This window comes from Camelus ferus, chromosome 15 (genome assembly GCF_009834535.1).
Source record: "Camelus ferus isolate YT-003-E chromosome 15, BCGSAC_Cfer_1.0, whole genome shotgun sequence".
In the NCBI taxonomy this organism is placed as follows: Eukaryota; Metazoa; Chordata; class Mammalia; order Artiodactyla; family Camelidae; genus Camelus; species Camelus ferus.
Window position 1 is genome coordinate 11,665,003 of NC_045710.1, and position 24,106 is coordinate 11,689,108.

At 32.9% G+C, this 24,106-nt stretch overlaps 1 protein-coding gene across 1 annotated transcript in view; it reads left to right on the plus strand.

Annotated features, from left to right (window-relative positions):
• The window catches only part of GEN1 (GEN1 Holliday junction 5' flap endonuclease), a 32,075-nt gene extending 8,423 nt beyond the window's left edge, over positions 1 to 23,652 (plus strand). The window contains 13 exon segments of the mRNA XM_006191383.2: positions 919 to 1,105; positions 4,725 to 4,901; positions 5,944 to 6,054; positions 8,143 to 8,216; positions 9,549 to 9,640; positions 10,953 to 11,103; positions 11,411 to 11,447; positions 11,538 to 11,618; positions 12,508 to 12,638; positions 14,153 to 14,214; positions 16,197 to 16,337; positions 16,819 to 17,150; positions 17,152 to 23,652. Of these exon segments, the coding sequence (XP_006191445.2) occupies positions 919 to 1,105; positions 4,725 to 4,901; positions 5,944 to 6,054; positions 8,143 to 8,216; positions 9,549 to 9,640; positions 10,953 to 11,103; positions 11,411 to 11,447; positions 11,538 to 11,618; positions 12,508 to 12,638; positions 14,153 to 14,214; positions 16,197 to 16,337; positions 16,819 to 17,150; positions 17,152 to 18,129 (2,554 nt within the window). The 3' untranslated portion in view covers positions 18,130 to 23,652.
• Positions 23,653 to 24,106: the final 454 nt, after the last annotated feature.

Consider the following 24,106-nt stretch of genomic DNA (forward strand, 5'->3'; position numbering starts at 1 on the left):
TTCCACATAGTGATTAGAATAATCATGAATCTCCTTTGGTAAAAACATGCCGTGACTTCTCAGTGCACTTAAATTGCTTTTTAACATTTTTTTATTGAGTTATAGTCATTTTACAATGTTGTGTCAAATTCCAGTGTAGAGCACAATTTTTCAGTTATACTTGAACATACGTATATTCATTGTCGCTTTTTTTTCGCTGTGAGCTACCACAAGATCTTGTATATATTTCCCTGTGCTATACAGTATAATCTTGCTTATCTATTCCACATATGCCTGTCAGTATCTACAAATTTCAAACTCGTAGTCTGTCCCTTCCCAACCCACTCCCCCTTGGCAACTTGACCACAAGATTGTATTCTGTGTCTATGAGTCTGTTTCTGTTTTGTATTTATGTTCTTTTTTTTTCTTTTTTAGATTCCACATATGAGTGATCTCATATGGTATTTTTCTTTCTCTTTGTGGCTTACTTCGCTTAGAATGACATTCTCCAGGGACATCCATGTTGCTGCAAATGGCGTTATGTTGTCATTTTTATGGCTGAATAGTACTCCATTGTATAAATACACCACATCTTCTTTATCCAGTCATCTGTTGATGGACATTTAGGCTGTTTCCATGTCTTGGCTATTGTAAATAGTGCTGCTATGAACACTGGGGTCCAGGTGTCTTTTTGAAGTAGGGTTCCTTCTGGATATGTGCTCAGGAGCGGGATTACTGGGTCATATGGTAAGTCTATTCCTAGTCTTTTGAGGAATAGCCATACTGTTTTCCACAGTGACTGCACACTTAAATCTTAATAATAAATAAAATGCTGTTGTGTATGACATTTTTGATACTAATGTTCTTGCCATTGTTATACTATATTGATTTTTGCTTTCAATATATGATGATTGATGTATTTTTAATTTTATATTTTAGGAATTTATTTTTTCGTATTTCATATTTAACGCTGATGGATGTAAAATTGGTGTTCGTTATGGAAGGGAAACCCCCAAAGCTGAAAGCTGATGTCATGAGCAAGAGGAATCAGATTCGGTATGGGCCTTCTGGAAAAACATGCTCTCAGAAAACAGGGAGGTCACATTTTAAATCAGTTTTAAAGGAGGTGAGCATTCAGATTTAATTCAATAATTCTGATTTGAATTAAAGAGTGTATTTTACTCTGATAAAGTTTGTTGTTCAGTATTTTTAGTACTTATTAACCTTACTGTAAATAGAAGACCAGTGTGAACAGAGAAGAGAGTTTATGTTTTGAAGTGTAACTGACCCAAGTCCAAGTTCTAACTCCAGCGTCTAGAAAGGGCAATGGGCAAGATTTTTGACATAACTCTGCCTTGTTTCCTACTCTGAAATGGGGATAGTAATACTTCACAGGCATGTGGTGAAAATTAGAGAATAGTATCTCTAAGTAACGGGTACATAGTCAGTTCTTGATACATGTGATGTTTTATGACGTCTTCAGCACTTGAATTCACAGAATAGAGTTCTCCTTAATTCATACTTCAGTCATTCAGGATTAATGCCAATTCATAGATGGAATACATATTTGCTTTCCCTTAGGGCTTTGTAATTTTAAAAAGTACTTACTGTTACATTTTAATATATTTTTATGTTATGAAATATTATATATTTTTATAAAAGTTAAGAGAAAAGAAATCAATAGTAAAATATAGAAGTAAAACAATAGGAAGCTATTACTAGTCTCTTTACAAATGGATTTTTAATTGCTGTAACAGTGCACAAATAATTTTTATCTTGGATTTTTCATGTAATGTAGCATACTCATATTTCTCTATTGCCATATTTTATTCAAAATCACAATTTGTAATGGTTGTACAACATGTGTGGAGGCATGAAATCATTCCCCATGATTGTGTATTGTTGTGTGTTGTTTGCTTTTCAATTCTTCTCTGTTATACATGAAATTGTGATGAACGTTTTTTATGTACATAGCTTTTTCTTGTGATTTTAAGATAAAATTTCCCAAAGTGGGATTGATAGACCAAAGTTTAGGAATGATTTTACAACTTTGCCAGTTGCTTTCTACCAGTTCAGATATGAGATAAGCAATTTCAGTGCACCCACAATATCACTGGATATGAGGAGGTTTATCTTTGTGTTATGTAAGTTGTAAAAAACAAAGTTATTTCTTTGTTTATACACTACATATAAATAAATATAATACATATTTAATATGTGTTGGTTTTTTAATGGTGAGATTAAGCATTTAGCTTAGTTTTAGTTCTTCTGTGGATAATCCTTTTCTCACTTACCTCTTGATTTTAATTTTTCTTTTGTTCAAGTTCTTTATATATTAAGGATATAGACCTTTTGTCATATTTGCTTTGAATTCATATCCCTGTTTTTCTTCTTAATTTTGGTTAAAAATTTAATTTCTTTTAAAAGGCATTACATAAATTAATAATCATTTTTCTCCAGAAATTTTGTCTGTTTTTTAAATTTTTATGTGACTTTTTAAAAAAGCAAATTTTGATTAGTGACTATTCCACTTTAATTAGAGTGTCAGTAACTGAAGAAAATGTCTGTATTAGATTCTAATTATTTCTTGTATAATCAGTTCCTAGAAATATATGTGGTTCACATACTTAAGGCATTAACTACCCAGTATAAAGCAAAAAGATGTGCATGTCGTTTTGAGAAAATTACTCTATTATTTATTTCACTAATTGTGGTGTTCTTAGGCATTTAACGTTGATTCAGTGTTGCCCACCTGTTACTCATCTTTATATTTCTGTACCCGCAGTTACTAGACCTTATGTTCTCCAAATCCACTGCCATCTTCTAGTTATAAGCAGGAAAAGCACAAGTTAGCCTCTAACACAGCCTCCACTCCACATGATAGAGAGGTAGGGGAGAGGAAATTACAGCCAGCCTTGTCACAAATTCTGTGCTGGTTTTTGAAAACAGTTGGAAGGACATGGCTCCAGAATCTGAAAAAGGGATGCTTTTCATCTAAGGGTAAGGTAGAAACAACTATGGTGTTGCACTGAAGCAATACCTGTAACGAAACTGTCTCCGTAAAGCCACCCAGCCAGAGTCCTGAAAAGTATCCCTTTTTTCAACATAGTACTTTGTCTTTCTGAACTTTGTCCAGCTTGGGCAACATCTGGCAGAGGTTTTTATTATATAATATAGCATACAAACAATCAAATAAAGCAAAAGATGATATTTATTCTCTCAGTCTGTAGAAACTACAAGTAAATAGCCTCTTTTCCTCATGATACCCAGTGTACCCCCAATGATAGAATGCACTAAAAACTAAACTATAAGCTGCTCAGCTGTGTTAAATTCATAACTCGAAGAAAATCGTAGCAGAGTATTTGTACATCAGCAAATTGATATAAACATCCTGCACAGACATTTGACTTCTGAGAAGCACTCCAACAACTGATTCCTGTGTGATTTCCCACAACATTGTTCCCGAACTCAGGTTCAGCTGCTTGTGCTCAAAAGCCAATAATCAAGAGGCAAGTGTCAATAGAAAGGAAAGGTGTTTTAATCAGAAAAGCCAGCAATCTGGGGAGAAGGGGGACGCATGTCCTGAGACCATCTCCAAAGATTCTTCTCAGCCATGACAGTTTTTAAAGGAAAAAGTCGGGAAGAGTCTCAGTGAGTCACTGAGGCAGGAGGTTGGGTTCTGCATCACTCTCCATTGTGTGCAGGCTGGCTGACTCTCTTCAGATGAGTCCTTGCCCATGTGATCTCCCTGCAGGATTGCCAAGGGGGGTATTGGGGGTGGGGAGCTAGTCATTCTTTAATTACTTAATTCTTCATTCTTACCTCTTTTAATCCAGGAAAAGAATCAACGGGTTAGGGAAGGCATGGTGTGCATTCAGGAGAGTACAAGTCAGGAGTTTAAATTGCCTAGTGATCTCACTCCTATAAAGTTCTTTCAAGGTTAGAGGGAACAGAAATGGGCAAACAGGAAAGGGTCAAAGGGTCATACTGCTTTCAATATGGGAGGTTCATTGTACAGGAGAGGTGATAGGAAGTGAACTTTAAGACCTCAAGCCAAAACTATAAAAAAAATCTTTGAAAGAGCTTATATTGGGGTGGCCATCATGTAAGAAGAATTGTCGTAGTTTTACAGATGTAAATGTTAATGTGATTAATTATTTAAATAACAATTATTTAAAGATATTTCCAGATGCTTTAGATAATAACATTGAATAGAACAATAGAAATTGTATATTCATTGTTTTAAAAGTAATGTTTTAATTGTTTTATTGAATATGGACTACTTTTTAATGACATTAAAATTTGTAACTTTCATTACAGAGAATTTTAAATCAATATAAAAGTAACCCATCACCAGTCTTTAACAATTATCAACCCTTGACCAATTTTGTTTTACCTATCTCACACACCCATTCCCCTAGTCTAACAATATTTTGAAGCAAATCCCAGACATGATATTGTTTTACTTTCAATATTTCAGTACCTTTGTCTAAGATAGGGGCTCTTAAAAAATAAAAACGTGACCACAATATAATTTTTATTATTGCAGCTTAAAGTTTAGCAATCATTCTTTAATGCCATAAAGTAGTCAGTGTTCAAATTACCGTTTCTTAAATATCATAATTTGCAAAACACCTAAATATCTGCTATTAATATTTGTAATATAGAAGTAAGTTAAACACTGGGGGGATAAAAACGGCAATAAAAATGGTCTTAGATTTGTTGCATGTACTTTCTCTCTTCAGTGTCTTGATATGCTGGAATGCTTAGGAATTCCCTGGGTCCAGGCTGCTGGGGAAGCTGAAGCCATGTGTGCTTACCTCAATGCCAGTGGTTACGCAGATGGCTGCCTCACCAATGATGGAGATGCTTTTCTTTATGGGGCCCAGACTGTCTATAGGAATTTCACTATGAACACCAAGGTATTTTTTTGGTTCTCTTTTTCAGCGTTTTGTTTTGCAAACTACCCTTTTTTAAAAAGGGATTATTACATGATTAAATGAACTAAAATGTGTAAAATGCTTACTATAGTGCTTGGCACATAGCAATTGCTAAATAAAATGTTTACTCGTATTAAAAATATCACTGCTTGTTCATTCTTTTTGAAATGTGTATTTCTCTTCCAAGGGCTTGACTTGTTTCACAAGGTTTAAGTCTAGATTGGTTTCAAATATATATTATAAAATTGCATACGATATGTGTTGCTTTGACTTAGAATTTCCACTTTTAGTAAGCCTCAAAAACACCTCCACATATGCAAAGAGAGATATTACTACCAGGGGACATTTAGTTTGTAATCATTCAAGGTTGGGCAAGGGAGACTATAGACATTGAGTGTATTAGAGCCAGGAAAACTAAACCTCTTGCCAGAAAATTCTGTCATGTCTCTGAAAATGCTAAGTGTCCCTAATGATAAACACTGCCTTCTGATGTAATAGTAAGCAGTATTAAAAAGGTCTGTATTATTGACATTAAAGATACCCAGATATTAGGGGGGAAAAACATTGAAAAATAGTATTTTTGTATAATCTTATTTTTACTTAACAATATAGTAATAATAAATATTTATATACGTCAAAGAAAATGTTTTTTAGAAGAATATACATAATGCTGTTAATAGTTAACTGCAGATGATGCAATTACAGGGAATGTTTACTTTCTATAATATACATTTTACAATGTTTAATTTTATAAGATAAAAACTTACTTTTGTAGACACCAAGAAATGATAAAGAGGGAAAAAGTGACTACTATAATTTTTAAAGTTATTTTTAAGCTATGACTTTATTTTCTGTATTGAAGTGATAAATTCTGTGAGGATTCTGGTGATCAGGATAATTTTCCTGTTTGAACTTTCAGAAATAAACATTTAGAGACAACTTTGACAAGTTATTCTCTGTAATGTTGTTTAATATACAAATGTTTACTTTTTGAAGATGCAACTAAGTCTATACTTTCTTCCAGGACCCACATGTTGACTGCTATACGATGTCATCTATCAAGAGTAAACTAGGTTTGGATAGAGATGCTCTGGTTGGGCTGGCAGTACTACTTGGCTGTGATTATCTTCCAAAGGTGCACTGAAATTGTTGTGTTTATTTATTTAATATTCGTAGTGGCTTTTTTTAATACCTTACATGCTGCATAAATATGAATTTTATATGGTTATATAATTAAGAACCTAATTTAGAATATAAATGTAATAACCTGTTCAATAACTGAAATAATCAGCATTTCAAGTGGCATTAAAAAGCTGGCTCATTGTGACACTGAATGTTATAAATGAGAATAGAATCATAACTAGTACCACAGCTTGAGTCTCGGTAAACTGTAATTCTAAGAGATTCACATTCAAGTTTGACTACCCTTTTAAAGAAATGTCGGAATTACTCTTTCCTTGTATCATGCCAATATTAATTTCTGTCACTGTTTCTCTGTGTTCTGGTTTTCAACCTCCATTGTAGCTTTCTAACTGTGCACATGCTCAGTGTTATTGTTACTGTTGCTAGGCAACATGATTATTGGGTTTAGCCATTCATCCTTCCATGCCTCTTAGCATTACATTGAGTTTTGTTCATGAAAACCTTTTATATTTAAGATACACAATATAGCACTCTGTAACAAATAGGTACAGCAGGTGAGGCGTGAATTAAGAATTACAAGGATAACCCGATTCTTAAATATGACATTTAAAAATATAAAATGACTTGTATTGTAGCTCCTGCTATTTTTATATAGTCCCATTATCCCTGCTGGTCATCTCTGTATCCTTTCTAAATCCCTCAGGCTATAGACTCTATCCCTAAGAGAAGTCTAAAGAGGATGATATATAATTCTTTTTCAGCAGAGCTTACAAGAAGGAAAAATAGCAGGGTCGTAAAATTATTAAGTCTAACTTGTAATCTATGTCACCAGTGACCAAAGAGAGAAATTGACAATTTTTTTTAAACTAATAAAGAAAACAGGAGGAAAAAAACTGTTAAAAAACACACAAAAAAATTACTATAATTCTCATTCTGAAATAGAAGATTCCTACTTCCTTTATGTAATTTTATTGTAATTAAAGTCTAAAAACAGCCCAATGTTGAATGTAAGAAAAAACTTGCCAACTTGAATTCACAGAAACCCAGTTTAGCTGCTGTGGTATTACTCCACTAACCTTAGCCATTTTGACCTTTTGTGTTCCTTGCAACCAAAACTATCTATATTATTCTATTTAAAACTCTTTAAGACTGTACTAGCATGACTTGCCTTCAAAAATTTTAATATGTAACCAAATGCTAATATAAGAAGAATGACATACAAAATACTTAGTGGCTGGTATGCTACAAGACATAGGCTGCAGAGATGGAACACTCTTCTGGATACCCTTGGTTGTGCCATGTGCTACCCTCTTAGTAGCTGAATCCTGGGTGTAGGTGGGTTGGGAAGGGGATTCAGGTTAGGAGGGAGACCCCTTTGCCGACAGGCACTCAGTATATTTGGGCAATGGCTATTTGCTAACCAGTTTGGAAGTGTCCAGATGCATATCAACTAAAGAGCAGCCTTGCTTACAGAGATATATTAATAACCTTTTAGAGGAACTGGAAGACTCAATTTAAACTGTAAATTGTCTTGTAAATAGACATTTATTTATATGTTTTTGTGTATTAGAAACTTACTGCTTGTTTTAATTTTCTTAAGTTATTAATTTCAAGAGCTAATTTGGAATTCTCCTTCGTTACTTTTTGGTGTCTGAGTTTTTAAATAGTAAATGTTTGTATGACCACATGAACATGCTTTTTCTTGATTACAAGTATAACATAAAGTTGGGTCAAGTTAAAATATTATCAAAGTAAGTAACATAGCAAATGAAACCCTCTAAAATTCTGTTCTTCCCTCTCCTAAAAAAACAGTCAGTGGCTTGGTATGTAACCCTCTGACTTTTTTCTTTGCATAAGTTAATAATGTAATTGTTATTTAACTTACAAATCTAAATCATACTGTATGCTATTCTGCAATTTTCATTTTATATAATAATGTATCTTGCACATGTTTTCCTGTCGCATTGTGGTATCTCATTCTTTTTGAGCTGCACAATATTACATTGAATGGACATATCATACTTCATGTATCTGTTCCCTAGTGATTAACATTTAAATTTCTTTTTCCACTTTCTGAAAGGGTGTCCCTGGAGTTGGAAAAGAGCAAGCACTAAAACTTATAAAGATTTTGAATGGGCAAAGTTTACTTCAGAGGTAACTAAAAATTACTTTCTCTTGTGATACCATTTTTTTATTCTTGTTGAACTTGATAGTGAATATTACAAAAAGTATTATGCTTTCCAAAAAGGGGTTTTTTTTTGTTTTTAAGCTGATCTATATAGTCATTTAAAATCACTTATTTTTATTTATTCTTAAGTTTCCTAAAAGAAGCATGAGAGTATATGTCCTAAGCCATACTTTGTTTTTTCATCATTAGCTCACTACATACACAAGTTGTAAGATGTCAAATGCGTGTATTTTTAACCATGAATATTTGGCACAGGCTATTTTAGACTATTTACTGACAAGTAAAGATAAACTAACATTAAATTAATTTTATGTTTTAAATTATGTTTGATATGTACTTTGATAGTATATTTTTTCTGTAAATGAAATACCTGAGATGTTGCAAATATTCGATAAGTAACACTTGACCAAAAATTTTACTTGACTGTTTTTAGTTCTATAGCCACAAATTTAGTGACAGATTAATTCTAATTTAGACTGTACAGTTTGAGGATTCAAGACAATTAAGGTACAAAGTATACTGCAGTTTACAAACTATGCTGTTTAGTTTTGAAAGCATGTCAATTATATGTACTTGATGAGAGCAGTGTTTTATAAAAATTGATATTACTGATGATAAAGTATAGAATGAATAAGAAGGAAATGAACTGAGACACTGGGAGATTTAAAACAGTCTCGGCCTTCAGTAGGTATGAGATGGTAAGTGCGTGAAAGGAAATATTAAGTGGTAGCACTGAAGAAGCGATGACCACAAAAAAGATTTCAAATGGCTGTGTTCTTTCCTATAATGCTTCTCTTTCAGCTGTAAAGCTGTTGAAAGATCTAAGACTTTATTCATTATTAATATCAGCGATTAGTGTTTTCCAAAGCAGGAAGGAAAAGGTATACTTTGGCATGGGGGTGAGTTAAGGAGTCATTTAGGAATTGTAAAGAATAAAATAAAAAAGGAAAAGCAAACAATAATGGCTAACTATAAATAATTCTTACTGAAACAGTTACAGCAAATGTATACTTTTGGCAACATTTTATAAAATGTTTGTCTTCACACTTGAAAATAATGAAATTACACTTTGTTGTAATTATCTGTCATTCTAATTTTTATTAATTTAGACTAACCTTCACCCTAGTTATTTTTTATTTTTTCATGTTTTTATGTTCTCAGTCTGGGCCAGCAACTTTACTGCTAAAGGAGAATAAGTAGGCAGGTGGAAAGGTACAGAATAACCTGACATTTGAGAACATGGTATCTTGGTGACCTTATTATTATTTTTCTCTTTTTAAAACCACTTTCTTTTAAAGGTTTAATCAGTGGAATGAAAAATCTTGTTACTCTAATTCACAAACACCAGTTGTTAACAAAGTGGCTCATTGCTCTGTGTGTTCCCATCCAGGTAAGCAGACATAGGGCGTGATATCTCTAAAATATTAATTTCTGATACCTATGATTTCATCTCTGTTCTTAAACTACCCTTTACATCCCTACCTTCTTCACCAGACTAGGACTCCTCAGAGTCAGAAGTTGTGTCACATACACACAGCGGGCACTTGATATACATTTATTAAGTGAAATGATGTGATGTAAATGATAAATATAAGTACAGTTTTAAACTATGTTATCAAGTTGCTTCAATCTTAAAATTATATTTTCAATATAGATATTCATTTTAAGAAGAAAACTAGTGTACTGGTAAATCTTAGGGAAAAATGGAAGTGAAACCATCTGTTTTTATATCGGTGATTTACATTTGTATCTTTAAAGAATTCTTAATTGTCCTACAGTATATTTTTATTGTATGTGAAAATAATAACTTAAACTAATTTCTCACACATGTTCACTGTTACCGAAAATAGCTTGGATCCTTTTCATTAATCTTGATTAAAAAAAAATGAGGTCTCTGACATGTACTGAGTCAAAAAGGCCTTTTGCTCTCAGAAGAGGTTAGGCGATCATATTAGCTCATCTTTTAAAAGAAATTCTGCTGTATCTATTTGTCTTAATATGTTTCATTAACATTTTAGGATTATAGGTGACATCATAGGAGAAATAAATGCTTTTATGGATAAAATGCCATTCAGGTTTTTGTATACATTATAAATGATGATTTTAGGCTCTTCTGTATTTTGAAAACAGTGTTGAAGGTACTCACGCTTTCCTTTTAATGGGCGCCAGGGCCCCACACCCAGACCACAATCATAACTTATTCATATTCCAAGTATAATTTGAAAATAGCTATATAAGTAACTGAGAGCTCATCACAAGCAGAAGTAATTAACTGCTGTATTATTTTAAAATTCTTATTAAAGAAACCATTTCATGAATTATTCTACTAACTAATCTTTTGTTATGCTAACAATATCCTACTTTTCTTGTCTGTAACTACACAAATACCACAAAATTTTCCATTGTTGATTATTATAAATGCATAATTTCATATTATAAATTAACACTTTCAGATAGAAGAGTCATTTACAAAAAAAAAAAGTGTCGTGTGGTAGTAATAGCTTGACACCTACTTTATCCTAAGAATTACTATTGTGTTCATTACTCTATTCAACCTAAATGTATCACAACCCTTCTATATGCTAGGCATTGTGCTAGGCAGTATTTGTTTTTGAATTTGTTTGCATAAGGGTTAAAAAAAATGTATGCAGAGGCTAATTCTTAAAAGCAGTGAGAATCATACTTTTTATGTCTCCATAAAGGTTCACCTAAGGATCACGAACATAATGGATGCAAATTATGTAAAACTAATCGGTATTGTGAACCGCATGATTATGAATACCGTTGTCCTTGTGAGTGGCACCTTGCAGAACATGATAGGCAACTAAACGCAGTAGAAAGCAGCATTAAGAAGTAAGTTTGTTTGTTTTTTGTACTGATTGTTTTCTGACGTGACCTATTTGTACACCTGTGGTCATTGTTTCCACTTAACTTTCCCTCGTGTAGGTTAGTAATGTTCCACAAAATCCTTTTCTTAATTCTGTTCAAAAATTAGGCTGTCTTAGAAGATGGTAATTTCATAATATTTCAATGAGAAGTTTGATGACTGGGGCACTATACAAAGACATTTTTCATGAAATTAGAGGTTAGATGAGGTGAATTTAGAGTCTGTCTAAAATTGCCCGATTGTATTAATAATATGTATATAATTTATTTTCAGGAAAGCTTGCAGTTGTGAGGGATTCCCATTCCATGAGGTAATGAATGATAATTCAACTATGTGTTTAATCTCAGAAGCTTTTTAAAAAGTTTAAAGTCTCAATTGCTATTTTCTGTTCTCTTGCTAGGTTGTTCAAGAATTCCTTATGAATAAGGATAAATTGGTGAAGGAAATCAGGTACCAAAGACCTGATTTATTATTGTTTCAGGTATCTGAAAATAAATTCCTTCTTTACAGTGTAAAGTTGGATAGATGGAAGATGAGAAGGGATAATCACTTTGATTGGTCTGAAAGGTTTGAAATAGCTAGCTAGTTGAATGCACATATATTTTTCTTTCTAATTTTCATTCCTTTGCCACACGGTAACTATACTTTGCAAACCATAAGATGAATCACAATTATGCTGTTCTTTACAAAACACCTTAAATACCATGTACTGATATATTGTATTCTGGGATCTACTGGGGGAGAGAGGCTAATAACCAGAGAATGTAAAGATCAAGTATATTGTTATGGAAGACAGTACAGTTTACAAGGGCCCTGGGATTTGAAATCAGTGACCTAAATTTAAATTTGGACAGTCCGTCACCGTGTGACCCTGGTTATATGTTTTCCTATCTTGTGAAATCACCATGAGGTTTAAATGAGATTATTTATATTAACCCCTGGTACAGTAGCTAGAGAAACAGAGTGGCTCACTAACTTGTTGCTTGTCCCTACCAACAACAGTGATAGTAATGGCAACCAACATTTACTGAACATTTAAAATTTGCTGTTATATACAACACACTACATGTAATCTCACTTAACTTCAGAATTTGTGTGCTGGATTATATTTTACAGAGAGAAAACGTAAGTTGAAAGAGATGAAGTAATTTACCCAACATCTAGGAAATCCACTGCCACTCCAACCCAGAACCCCCACACTTAATCATTATGCAATATTGCCTCCTTCAGAAGCTCACTGTTCTTTCTGGGAATATGTTTGTTGATATGACTTTAACTAATGTTAACTCTGAAGGAAAAGATAGTATCACTGGAGACTGCTGTTTGCCTCCAAGAGGTAACAAAATCTTGTCATATTTTTATATTTACAGAGATTTACGCTTGAAAAAATGGAATGGCCCAATCACTATGCATGTGAGAAATTGTTGGTGCTGTTGACCCACTATGACATGATAGAAAGGAAGCTTGGGAGAAGGAACTCTAACCAACTACAGCCAATCCGGTAACATAAAGAACTGTATGAATGAGTCCCTGTATTTTCATTGGAATATCTTATGATCAAAAATATTCTTATTAGTATCTTTAATAGTGGGATATATATCTCCTTGTTTTATAAAGATGAAGGAAAGGTCTACTGGAATATTAAAAACCTATTCAGGGCTTACATTCAGGATAACATAGTAAGTTCATGCTTTGACACACCTTTTTGCTTTAAACACATAATAATTATAGAGTATTAAAAGAAATAAATATTAAAAGCTATAGCCAGGCTTAACTAGATAATTATTTCAATGGACCAGAAAGGGAACAAAAATGTAAAATGAATGGAGGAACTGAAACTGCAAATTGGTGACTCTCAGTGAAGGGTATATGATTATTCATTGTAGTATTCTTGCAACTTTTCTTAAGGTTTGAAAACTTTCAGAATAAAAATTTGGTGGGAGGAAACATTAAAGAGAAAAATTAAGCTACAAAGGAATGACAATCTGATAACATACATTTTTTATGACCGTGGTAGATTCGAGAAGATGATGGAGTAATATTTCAAAGCTTTGAGTAAAAATAATTGGCAGCGTAGATAGACATTATTAAAATTATTTGCTGGTTAGTAAGGCATTTTCAGACATATGAAGACCAAGAGTCTGCCACTCACAAACCCTCATTAAAAGCACTATTAAAAGATTTCAGCAAGAAAAAAAATGAACTCAGGGAAGATGTGGATTCCAACAAACAGTGGTTGGCATGGAAATTGATAAAACATATTTAGCTAATTTAATAAACTGGAAAAAGTAAGTATATAAATATCTTCATAACGCTTGATAGTATATGATGATGATAATAAACTAAAACTCCCGATGTATGCATGTATACATTTAAGGGTAACCGTTAAAACAATTAAAAATAGTCTCTAGGTTTAAAACCAATACATAAAATAGGAAAGTGAAACTATCAAACTGAAGGCAGGAAGGTTACAGGGGGAAATAGCAGAGAAAAAGCTTGGTACCCGAAAACAAAATAAGATAAAGGATTGAGTACAGCGATAGCAGTAATCACAATAAATGTAGGTGGATTAAACTCATCTATTAAAAGACATTATACTAAATTAGTAAACAAAATTCAGCAATATACTGCTTACAGGGCATGTGCAGAATAAAATTATGCTAAGTTTGAAAATAAAAAGATTTAAAAGATTTACCAGTCAAATATTTACCAAAGTGATGTAGCAAAATTAACAGAAGCAAAATAGACTTTAAAACAAAAATCATTATTATGGAAAAGAGGAACACTGAATAATAATGAAAGGAAAAATCTACTGATAAGATCTAACAGTTATAAACTTTATCTTTTAAATAAACTAGTCAAAGGAATAACTACAATAATTCCTTATAATATTTTAGAATATTGTAAAAACAGAATAAAAATTAATGGAAACTGAATTCTTCAATTTACATATTGAAAATTTCTGAATAACTAATGCAATGGGACTTCATTAAGTTTTTTTTTTTTTTTTTTCAGAATCATTAAAACTCGAATTAGAAATGGAGTTCATTGCTTTGAAATAGAATGGGAAAAGCCTGGTATGTATGCACTTTAAGGAAAATTTATAACATTTGACCATGTATGTTTAGCAAATATCATATATATATGTAAAACATATGTATGTATATAAAAAAAGGAAGAAGAAATGTATGGCATACACCAAGGATTAATTTCATAGTTTGCCTTGCTATGTAAATAGCCTAAGCTCATAGTAAATATGAAAAACTTTAACCGTTTTTATTTTAGTGCCTTAAATTGATATTTCTTTTGTAATTAATGTTTATAAAAACAATATGGCAATGGTTTTAATTTATATTTCTCAAGAAAATGCTGCTACAAATGGTCTGGTCATTGTATTTCATTGTACAGCTGGGCCTAAAGAAATCAAGTTTGCTGAATAGTATTTAAGGTACTTTTCCTCGTCTTTCTTTACTCTGTCTAGTTTTCTTGGGAATATTTAGTAGTGAAATTACTCTTATTTTCTACAGATAGAAATACAGTGAACTGTAAATTAGCCCCAGGTCTGAGGGCAAGGAAAGCACAAATCATTTAAAATGAAAAATAACCCCAAATTCATTTCTACTTGGCTTTGAAATTAGATTGTGTAATTATATGTGAATGAATGAGAGAACAGCTTTGTCAGTGAAAGTTTAAGTTGTAGGTAACTTTGAAGAATTAAATGATAAGAATTAGCTCAGCCATTCTAAGCAATAATAGGAAAATAGCAAGCTGAAGAATTTTGAAAACTGTTTAGGAACAGTTCCACCAACCATAGTAAATTTTCAGGAAAGACAGTGCCATTAACCCAGCCTGGCAGCGCATCTCCTCTGTCTAGAACTGAGGATTAGGTTCCTCCTTTCTCTTATCCTTGTGAGAGTTATTCCTTAAAGGAGAAATGTACCCCATTAACTAAGAAAAACCCTAAGTTCACCTATTGCCATTGTTTCTACTTTAAACTCTTCAACGAATAGTTTTGTTATAGTTTGGCTTCTTATGCAGTTTCACCCTCATATAGGATAAACACAAGAATCTAGTCTGCTATTTACATATCTTACTGTAAATTTACATATAAGCATTCTCATTTTCATTTATGAGGTGCTTGTGAGTCCAGTAAGCCTGGGTATATCCTCAAGAGACTGATAACCTTTGAAACAATAATCTGGAAGACAGTAATATATATCTGTATTTTTTTAAGTTGAAGTACAGTCAGTTACACAATGTGTCAATTTCTGGTGTACAGCACAATGTTGCAGTCATGCATATACATACATATATTCATTTTCATATTCTTTTTCATTAAAAGTTATTACAGGATACTGAATATAGTTCCCTGTGCTAGGCAGAAGAAACTTGTTTTTTTAATCTATTTTTATTATATAGTGGCTAACATTTGCAAATCTCAAACTCCCAAATTTATCCCTTTCCAGCTCCTTTCTCCTGGTAACCATAAGATTGTTTACTAAGTCTGCAAGTCTGTTACTGTTTTGTAGATGAGTTCATTAGTGTCCTCTTTTTTTCTGGAATCCACATATGAGTGGTATCATAGGGTATTTTTCTTTCTCTTTCTGGCTTATTTCACCTGGAATGAAGATCTTGATGACCATTTCAATTCTGTTCTTTTCAGAAGCTACCACTACAGAAAGGCAATGTTGAAGTTTTAGGAAATTGTTTATTTCCATTCTTTATCTGGAATTTTACACTTAGTATACTAAATTAAAACCAACGAATCTTACCTAAACAAAGCTCTCTGTTCTCTAAACTGCTCCTACCATCTCTGAAGCAAGAGAAATTTCAAGTTCTAATTTAAAAGGAACCTCCTTCCAGCTCTTCCCGGGTGGAAGAAAATCACTTCTGTACTAGCATCAACAGATTATTAGAATAGAGATGTTGTAAAGCAAGAGTTACAATGAATTATCCATTTGCAAATGACCTAGTCTACTTGGTAAACTGAGTTACCTGGAAAAATGGAATATTTCAAACCTGTAATTGAGTTATTTTTATTGTATTTTTACTCCCTTAGAACATTATGCTATGGAAGATGAACACGGAGAACTGGTTCTGCAAACGATAGAAGAAGAATCATTGTTTGAAGCAGCTTATCCTGAGATTGTTGCTATTTATCAAAAACAAAAGTCAGAAATTAAAGGGAAGAAACAAAAAGGTAAGTGTTACATTTGACCACTGTTTATGCCACTCACAAATTTTACAGAAGAGCTACCTGTCCTGTTTGAATCTGTGCTGTCCTGCTTCTCTGTCTTGACAAACTTGGCATTAAAATCTAAAATAATCTAAAAATAAACCATTCTACTTGGTGTCTGCTAACTTAACCAACTGTTAATAATAGTAATTATACTAACCTTTTATTGAGCAACTAGTATGTGTAACATATTTTGGATTATAAATACATTTTCTTTATTTTTGAGAACTCAGTGAGGAAATTTGAACATTATTTTATAGTATAACACTCAATTATAACATTAATAATTTTATAATAATTATATACAGCAGTTTTCAGGAATGGGCTAAGACAAAGAAGGCAAAAATTGCTTATATTGATTTCTGACCTCAGCTCTAGTTTATTTACCCACATTAAGGAAAATAAAATAGATTTTAATTGTATTATACATTTTTTTTCTTTTCAGGCATGAAAATTAAGTCCAAAGGAAGCAGTTTGCCAGAATCAGATACTATGATGAGTTTTCAGTCACACACAACTTTCAAGCCCACATGTGAAATCTTTTCTAAGCAGAGTTCCAAGTTAAATTTGGAAATTTTCCCCGATTCTATGGTACCCCAAGAATCTATTTCTGCATCATTGGATACCTTGCTTTTACCTGAAGAGGCTCCCTGTCTGGATAGACAGGAACAGTTAGTATCTTCTCTGAGACCTTCGGCTACACAGCAAATTAAAGCTGTAACTGCAGAATCTAGTCAACCCAGTACCTCATCCCATAGTATATCCACAATTGCTGAATCTGCACTTGAGCACCATTGACTGGGAAGGTACTTCTTTTAGTAATTCTCCAGCGATCCCAAAGAATACTTTCTCTCATGGTCCAAAATCAGAACTTGAGACAGCTATCCCTGATAGCTTTAAAAATATCACAGAGCAGTTGTCACGTGAATCAGAATGGTACACCACAAGTACTGATAAATTGTTGGATTGGAATCTTCAAAAGACTGCTCCAGAAGAGCACCTGCTTTCTGGCATCACTGGTTTACATCTTCAGGATTTGCCTTTAAGGGAACGAATACATATAAAATCATCATATCCTCAGAATAATGTGCAACCAGATGTTGGCCTAAAAACTTTGTCACTCCTTACTGTAAAAGAGCACTGTGTTGCTAACAGTAGTTCTGATGGTCTATCACATCTTTCAAAGGACCTTCTAGGAATTAATTTGCAAAATGAATCTAGAAACTGTAAAGTTCTAAAAGGAGACCAGCTGTTTCAAGAAAACTATAAAGCAAATACTTCTATACCTTATTCTCTCAATAACCCAATAGCAGGGACCTCCAGTGTTAGAACTGAACCATCAAATACTGCTTTCAATCGTAGTAGAAAAGTGGATGCACAAATCACTGAGAAAATTGTAATGAAGAAGAGTGTTTGCCTTGATAGACCTTCCTCTGAGGAAGAAAGTGTCCCAGAGTTTGGAAAAGCTAAGTTCACAACTCGAAAAATGAAACAGAGTTCTCAGCAGTATAGCCCAGCTGGATTCAAGAAAAATGACGGCAACAAATTGAATAACCCTAAGGCACATAGAAAAGAAACTGAACAGTGTGTTCAGGTTTATAAAACAGCTGGAAATGAGGAAAACTCCTTCCCAGATGCAGCAAAAGTTTCTCTGAGTTTTCTGCAGTGTCATAAAGAAAAAGACAACTCTGGCACTTACTTGGATAGTCCTCTTCCTTTAAGTCAGAGATTAAAACTAAGGTTCCAAAACACTTGAAATGAAATTTCGAATATTCAGATACAAATCAGCATTCTAATGGCATTAGCAGAAGCAGAGGGAAGGTCTCTAGTTAATGTATAGTAGGAAAATTTAATGTGGTTTTATATGTTGTGAGTCACTTGCAATCAAAACTGTGATAAAAAAAATTGTAACCTAAAACTTTGATTTTAAAAAACAGTCCTCTGTAGTGAAAACTTCAGGTGATGTATATTTTTATAACATACTTTTGCCATTTTAAAAAATAATCTTTATTATTCCTTCGTTATATTCTTAAAAAGTTACTGCAGTACTAGATAGAATAAATGCTCCCTCCATTTCCTCTTTTTCACTCATTTCTTCCACAGGCCTCTAAAGCATTTTTTGATATTCCAGCTTGTTCCCAAGAGGATAGCTCTTTATAACTGCCTACATTCTCACATTGTCTTCTATGATGCCTTTCTGAGAGTTATATTTTCTCACAATGTGAAGATACTTTCAGTTGTCTTCCCAGCTTCAGTAATCTTACTCTCTTTTGTGAGGGACGAAAAAAAAAAAAAGGAAAAAGTGGAAGATGATCAATATATGTAGTAAAAATTATGGTTATAGTAGCAGAATAAACTGAGGAAAGCTACTTCTTAAATATCCCAAGTTCACAGGTCTGCCAAGTGGAAGAAGATTTGGAAAATAGATTGTATAACCAGAGAGGATCAGAAACTTGCTCAGGATCACACAGCTAATTAAATAGTGGTAGGGAAACCAGATTTCTTGCCTCTCAATTCATTGGTTTTTCCTGTGTTCTTTTTCTTTTATAGCACTTTTTTCTTTCCGTTTTGTTTTAAGATGAATGTATACAATATTGACTTCAGTACTTCCAAATATTAAGTTGTACATTAATCTATTTAGCACTCAAAAAGTCTAGAGGGAGCCAGATTGGAAAGGAAAAAATAAAACTTTTGCTACTTGCAGATGACAAAATCATGTATTTACAAAATTCTAAAGAATCCATTAAAAACTATTTGAACTGATAAATGAGTTCAACAATGTTGCAGGATACAAGGTCAGTATATAAGCATCAATTGTATATCTGTGCCCCCACAATGAATAATACTAAATGAAGTTAAGAAAATTCTTTTTGCAGCAATATCAAAAAGAATAAAATACTTCGGAATAAATTTAACAGAAGTACAAAATTTATACTCTGAAAACTACAAAATATCATTGAAAGTAATTAAAGAAAACCTAAATAAATAAAAAAAATCCCATGTTCATGGATCAGAAAACTTGATATTAAGATGGCAATCTTCCCCAACAGATTCAGTGCAATCCCCATCAATCCCAGCTGATTTCTTTGTAGAAATTGATAAGCTAATTCTAAAATATATATGGAAATTTAAGGGGCACAGAATAGGCGAAAAAAATCTTTCAAAAAAAAAAAAAAAAAGGTAGGACAGGATTTGCCTTTCCTGATTCTGATTTCAAAACTTGACCACAAAGCTATAGTAATGAAGAAAGTATTGAGTGGCATAAAGGTAGACATGGAGGTCAGTGGGATAGTGCTGAAGATCCAGAAATATGTCCTCCCATTTATGCTCAGTTGATTTTCAACCAGACTGCCAAGACAGTTTAATGGGGAAACAGTAGTCTGAGCAAACGCCACTGTTAACAACTGGCTATCCACATGCAAAAGAATAAAGTTTGGTCTCGACCTCATACAATATATAAAAATTAACACAAAAAAAAATGGATTAGAGACTTAAATGTAAGAGCTAAAACTAAAATTCTTAGAAGAAAACATAGACATTAATCTTTGTAACTTTGAATTAGACAAGGGTTTCTTAAATATGACATCAAAGCTCAGACAAGAAAAAATAAATCGGACTTCATCAGAACTAAAAGCTTTCGTGTTTTAGAGGACATCATTAAGAAAAAGAAGACATTACAATGGGAGAAAATATTTGGGAATCATAAAAGTAATAAAGAGGCTTGTATCTAGAGGGACTTGTATAAAGAATACAACTCAATAAAAAGAACTTAAGGAGAGTGTGTGGCTCAGCAGAGTACATGCCTAGCATGCACAAGGTCCTGGGTTCAGTCCCCAGTACCTCCCTTAAAAAATAAATAAATAAACCTAATTACCTCCCCCTCCCACAAAATTTTTTAAATTAATTAACTAAGGGTTTTATTCAAAAAGAACTTAAAAGTAGGTAAAATATCTGAATAGACATTTCTTCAAATAAGATATCCAAATGGCCAATAAGCGGATGAAAAAATTCTCAACTTCATTAGTCATCAGAAAATTGCCAATCAAGCACAAAGAGATACCACTTGACAGCTAATAGGATGGCTAGAATTTAAAAAGACGAAAACAAGTCTGAGGATATGGAGAAATTGGAACCTTCATATCCTGCTGGTAGGAGTGTAAAATGAGGTAGCCTCTTTGGAAAAAAGGCTGGTGGTTCCTCAGTTGGCTAAACATAGTTACCATGAGACACAGCAAATCTTTTTGGGGTGTATACCCAAGAGAAATGAAGACAACTTCCACACAAAAACTTGTATACAAATGTCTGTAGCGGCGTTATTCACAACAGCCTAAAAGTGGAAACAACCCAAATGCCCATCAAGTGATGAGTGGATAAACCAAATGTGGTGCTTCCATACAACGAAATACTGGCAATCAAAAAAAAAGTAACTGATAAATACTGTAGTATGATGAATTTTGAAAACATGCTACATGAAAGAGGCCAGTAACAAAAGACCATATATGATTAAGTTCATACAAAATGTTCCAAATAGGCAAATCTAGAATATAAACAGAAGGTAAGATTCATGGTTGCCAAGGCCTGGCCTGAAGGGAGTGTTGAGGACGGAGAAGGGAAAAGACTGCTAGTAAGATGCGTTTTGGGAGGAGTGGGTGGATGATGAAGATGTTCTATAATTGATTGCGACGATTATTGCAAAAGTTTGAATGTGCTAAAACCATTGAATTGTGCAATTTAAATAGGTAGATTCTATAGTGTGTGAATTATATCACAGTAAAGCTGTTTTAAAAGCAAAGAGAATTTTACTCATTCAGACTTTAATATCCAAAATGTATATAGTCTAACCTCACTCATATATGCACAGCCATCATTACTTTCTAGACTTGAAAATAAGTCCAGAGAAGTGAAGAGATTTATTTTCCTGAGACCAGGGATGGAAGTTTTGTTTAGTATTTATTACATTATGCCACATTGTAAAAATTAGATTCAAATTTGGAGTACTGTTGAATTTTTGTGCTTTCTCTGAAGTTATGATTTTGGTTTATTGAAAATTCCACTAAAATATAGAAGATGCTCTGAGTTGAGTTTAATGTTGTTATAGAAAAGTGCTATGTTTACGAAGCACTTAATATACATAAAATCTCCTGGACAAGGGGAGTACTAAATTTAGGCAGTCAGTCGCTGCTCTTGAGAAACCCACCTTTCCTAATTGAACTGATGTATTTTTTAAATCTGATTATTTGCATAAGTGTTACAGGTGACCTTTGAACAGTTCAAGGGTGTTTAGGAGTACAGACCCCTCCTTCCGCCCAGCACAGTTGAAAATCCTCATAGAACTTTACAGTCGGTCCTCTGTGATTACAGGTCCACATCCTCAGATTCAACCAACTGCAGACCATGTGCTACTGTAGTACTTATTTATTGAAAAACCCACATTAAAGTGGACCCGTGCAGTTCAAATCTGTGTTGTTCAAGGGTCAACTGTATTTACTTTTTAAGGTAATTCTTTAATGTGGTTAATTAAAAAGGTGAAACAGAACCAAAAAAAAAAAAAAAAAAAAAGAGTGAAAAAGTCAATCTCCTTTTTGTCATTAATGACCAGACTCCAGTTCTTGTATCTAGAGGCAAGCATGGTTTCTAATTTCTTGATCCTTCCAGAGGTATTCTGTACCAACATGTTAATGTATCTTAGAAATGTTCCATATCAATAAGTATGATGTCTCACTATTTAATGGCATCAGTGTCTCTACATGTGTATCTTTGAGCAGAAGTCTAGAGATACATAGTAGATGTGAATGTCATGTTTGATTTATAACTGTTGATAAATGTACAATTGGAGCGTTTTTGATTCTCTAAAGCCAACTAAGCTGAAAGCTGAAAATCAGATGTGTGAACTAAATCATTTGAACGCCTCTTAACACTCTTAGTTGGACTTTTCTGTGAGCTTCCTCTTTTAAAAATTTCCCAAATGCCCTTAAATAGCTTAGAATAATTATAAATGACATGAATTTACCTGTGAAATTAATAAGTTTACCTTGAAGACCTGACATAGGAAAAGGTGACAGTATGGCTACCCAGAGTGTTATTTCCTTGGTAAAATCACCACATTTTTAGTAATCTCAATTCTAAATGTCTATGTAATGTAAATTTTATTTTTTCAAGAAATTATTGTTTTGACATTAGTTGGACATTACTGCATAGATATATGTACAGCTCTTTCTAAATTCTGAGGTTAGAGGTGCACAAAAACCCAGTGCTATACATTGAAAGGGATGAGGATGAAGTTTTGCTTTGAAGTAATTAATTTTGTTTTGAACTGCTCACCTGATCCCACACTCAGTCTTGATTTATGTTCTCAGAAAAATATCTAAGACTTGATTCCTTTTTCACTGACTTTTTTCTTTATTGAGGTATAATTTACATGCAATTAAATACACTCATTTTAAGTGTAAAGTTTGATGAATTTTGGTAATTGTATATCATTGTATAACTTCCACCACAATCGAGGTAAGGAAAAGTTCCATCGCCCTGAAGTTTCTATATGCTCCTTTGCAGTTAAGTATCTCTCCTAAACCTTGATCCCAGACAACAACTGATATGCTTTCCTCACTATGTTTGCCTTTTCTAGAATTTCTATAAATGGGATCATGCAGTTTATAATCTTTGTATTTGACTTTCTACTTAGCATGTTTTTAAGAATTATCTATGTGGTGTGTATTAGTATCTTGTTCCTTTTCATTGTAGAGAGATATGACAGTATTTTTCTTATTAATAATTTGTTATTTATTCACCAGTTGATGGAAAATAAGGTTATTTTCACATTTTGGTTATTATGGATAGTGTAGCCATGAATATTCAAATATAGGTCTTTAGGTAAACACACATTTTCATTTCTTTTGGATAAATATCTAAGTGAGATTGTTGGTTCATATGATCAGCAAATGTTTAATTTTTTAAGACACTACTACACTCTTTTCCAAAGGGATAGAACTGTTTTGTGTTCCCACCAGCAATATATGGGGGTTTCAATTATGCTACATCATCACCAAAACCTAATGTTATCAATCTTTTTCATTTTAATCATTCTAATTGATGTATAGGGCATCCCAGTGTGATTTTCTTTGCATTTTTCTGATAACTGGTGGATTAAGTATTATGTACATATTGGCCATTCATATATCTTTTGTGAAATTCTATTTTTTTTGCCAATTTTTAAATTGGGTAGTTTGTCTTCTTGTTACCAAATTATAAGTGTTCCTTTTTTTTTTTTCATGGATACAAGCTTTTTGTTAGGTATGTTTTGCAAATATTGTATCCCTGAGTCTGGCTTATTTTTTCATTTTAACTATTTCTTTCAAAGAACAGAATATTTAAAATTGTAATATCTACTTTATTATTAATTTTTGTTTCCAGTGGCTTATTTAAGATATCTTTGTGTCCCAACTATTTTTTCTATGTTTTCTTCTACAAGTTGAACGGTCTTTACCTCTTATATTTAGATTGGTAATTCGTTTCAAGTTAATTTTTGTGTACAGTGTAAGATCAGGATTAAGGAACATTTTTTTCCCACACAGAAATGCAGTTATGCCATCACGATTTGTTGAAAAGACGTATCTTTTTCCTCATTGAATTTCCTTGGCTCCTTTGTTGAAAATTGATGGACTTTGTAAGTGTGGGTCTGTTGCTGCACTGTGCTTTTCACCGATCTGTCTGTCTATCATCACTCCAGTACCACC